Raw genomic sequence first — 2,850 nt, 5'->3', positions numbered from 1 at the left:
ACCTGAATGAAAAATAACTAAGGCAACATGTATACCAAAAGAGGGAATTTCTAAATGTATTGCAAACAATTGGAAATGCAATTAAAATATTTGTTCATCTCTGGTTTATTATTATTATTATTATTATTATTATTATTGTTTGCATTTAATCTTAACTGCCTGGGAGCCTCATATCTCCAGAAATGTTTCAGAGGTCTTGAGGGCAGAGGCATATTTATGTTTTTGTGAATTGCTGATAACATACACTTACACATATACATACACATAGAATAAACTTGGTATATAGTATATTTGTCTGTCTGGGAGGTTGTGTTTGATTGTGTTTATTCTTTGCCCACATTTCCATCACAACTGATCATTCAGGACTTAATTACACATTTGTTCATTTTTCCTAAATGAACATTTTCTTTATCTTCTAGAGTAATATAGTAAAAATTTCCCTGTTCCTATGCATTGTGTTGCTTTGGTTGCTTTTAACGGAGTTACATAATTGGTTGTGTAGACAAGTAAAACTGGGAAAGAAGGTGGCAAAAACAGTTATAAGCATATTATAACCCAATGCTGACATCCCAAGGCATCATATCCAGAATCTTATTGCTGATTAATTATGTCAATATCTTTAAAGTGTATTGACTTACTGGAGATAAACAATATATCATTGTGTTCAATGTCAATGCTTCCATTCTCATTCTTGGAACCCTCTATTTGTTCTTAAATTACCAACTAAGTTGGTCTTTCTTTGCAGCTGATATTTTCCCATCAACCCTGTTTCTCACATAACTTCACCAGGATCAGATTTCTAATCTGCTGGCTCTTCACAGAGTACACAATGGGATTCATTAGAGGGGGAACCAGAAGGAAGATATCAGCAATAATGATTCTGATAACTGGAGAAGCATTTTTGGCAAAGCGGTGAATGACAGCCAAGGTCACAATAGGTACATAGAAGATGAGCACGGCACAGAAGTGGGAGGTGCAAGTGTTAAGGACCTTGAGGCGGCCCTCGTGTGAGGCAATGCCCAGAACAATTTTCAGTATCATCATGTAAGACACAGAAATGCACACCAATACTAGCAAAGCCATAAGAGCCACAAAAAATCCATAGACGATGTTGACCCTGTTGTCAGAACAGGCCAACTTCATGACATCCTGGTGGAGGCAGTAGGAGTGGGATAAAATATTTTTCTTACAAAATTTCAACCTCTTTAGAATAAAGGGGAAAGGAAGGACCAAGGAAATACTTACTCCAGCAAATACAAGGCCAGTTTTAATGACTCTGATATTGGTAAGGATAGAGGTGTATCGCAAAGGATTATAGATGGCTATAAAACGATCAACAGACATGATGAGAAGTACTGATGACTCCATCGCTGAGAATCCATGAATGAAAAATGTTTGAGCAAAGCAGGCATTAGAGGAAATTCCTGTGGCATTGAACAAGAAGATTCTCAGCATGGTTGGAAGGGAAGAGAAGGACAGTCCCAGGTCAGAAACTGCCAGCATAGATAGGAAATAATACATCGGCTCATGCAGAAAGCTCTCTGTTTTAATGAAAAAGAGAATAGTGCAGTTCCCCAGGATTGCAAATAGGTACATGAGGCAAATAGGAATAGAAAACCAAATGTGGGCTGTTTCCATCCCTGGAATTCCAATCAGGAAGAAGGTAGATATTTCCACTTCAGTAGTGTTGAAGACTAACATAGCAAGTATGTGAGCGATTCAAGATATGGGACTCAGCAGAGATGTCCTATACTGGAATAAACAAATTGTTTCAAATGAGTGTGTTTTGTCATTTGGTAGATGGAAAGTTTGAGATACCAGCTCTTCTGCTATAGCAACAGTTAAGAGTAAATTAAAATATCCGGAAGTAATCTCCAGACCCATATTAACAGGAGAACAAGAGAAATAAGAAGTAATTAATATCCATATGTTATCATCAGTAGACAAATACATTTAATCCCAATGTTTACCCTGGCCTCAGAATACAGAAAGCAAGCAGCCAATTTCAACAGCTTCTATTTTGTATAGGATATCGTATTAGGATAGTGACACTCTGTAAGTTTTGAAATTATATGGACCTACATAGAGTAGAATCAAATTAAGATCATTGCTAATTACAATCAAAATTGCAGTATCCATTTAAGTAACTGAATCTTTTTTAAAAAAATATTCTGGGACAATTGGATAGCCATATGTTAGAGAATATATTTGGACCCTTTCTTCATATCATATATAAATACTATTTCAAATATATCAAAGACCTAAATGTAAGTACTTAAAACAATAAAAGACGTGAAAGATATTATATATGTAAATTTTGTAACCTAAGGTTAGAGAATGGATTTTTAGATATAATCCCCAATGTATAAAGTGCATAATGATCAAAAATTAAAAAGCTGGAGTTCAAACGGAAAAAGAAAAAAGTAATAAACTTTTGTGCTGCAAATGATGCCATAATGAAAAGGCAACCCACTAAATGAGAAAACAAAACATTTGCAAATTGTATCTGAACTTGTATCTGGAAGATTTAAATATCACTAACAACTTAAAAATGAGTATGTTGAGTATACTCAAGTCATTAGTTAACAGGAAAACTGCAAGTGAATCCACAGGGCAATGAAATTGTCGCAGTTTAAAAAATAACAGGAAATAATAAATATTAGCAAGGATGTGAAGAAATTTGAATCCACATTGCTGATTGGTTTGTAGACTGGTATAGTCACTTTGGAAACCAGTTTGGCAGTTGGTCAAAATTTTACACAAAAAGTTCACATAATTAAGAGAAATGGACACATTTATTCATACCTTATACCCAATTGTTTATATAAATGTTATTTGTGATAAAGTAGA

The 2,850-nt window shown here is 34.6% G+C and overlaps 1 protein-coding gene across 1 annotated transcript; it reads right to left on the bottom strand.

The window, feature by feature from the left end:
- Positions 1-759: 759 nt before the first annotated feature.
- On the bottom strand, positions 760-1,701 carry LOC143645154 (olfactory receptor 51A4-like). The gene has a single exon (XM_077114731.1). The coding sequence runs from the start codon at positions 1,699-1,701 to the stop codon at positions 760-762; it is 942 nt and encodes a 313-aa protein (XP_076970846.1).
- Between the last annotated feature and the right edge of the window lie 1,149 nt (positions 1,702-2,850).

The sequence above is a fragment of the Tamandua tetradactyla genome, chromosome 8, assembly GCF_023851605.1.
Source record: "Tamandua tetradactyla isolate mTamTet1 chromosome 8, mTamTet1.pri, whole genome shotgun sequence".
In the NCBI taxonomy this organism is placed as follows: domain Eukaryota; kingdom Metazoa; phylum Chordata; class Mammalia; order Pilosa; family Myrmecophagidae; genus Tamandua; species Tamandua tetradactyla.
The sequence above is the reverse complement of the archived record's forward strand: the minus strand, read 5'-3'. Positions and strand labels throughout refer to the sequence as shown.

Coding starts and splice junctions, on each gene's coding strand:
- LOC143645154 (XM_077114731.1), bottom strand. CDS start 1,701: ATGTTAGTCTTCAACACTACTGAAGTGGAAATATCTACCTTCTTCCTG.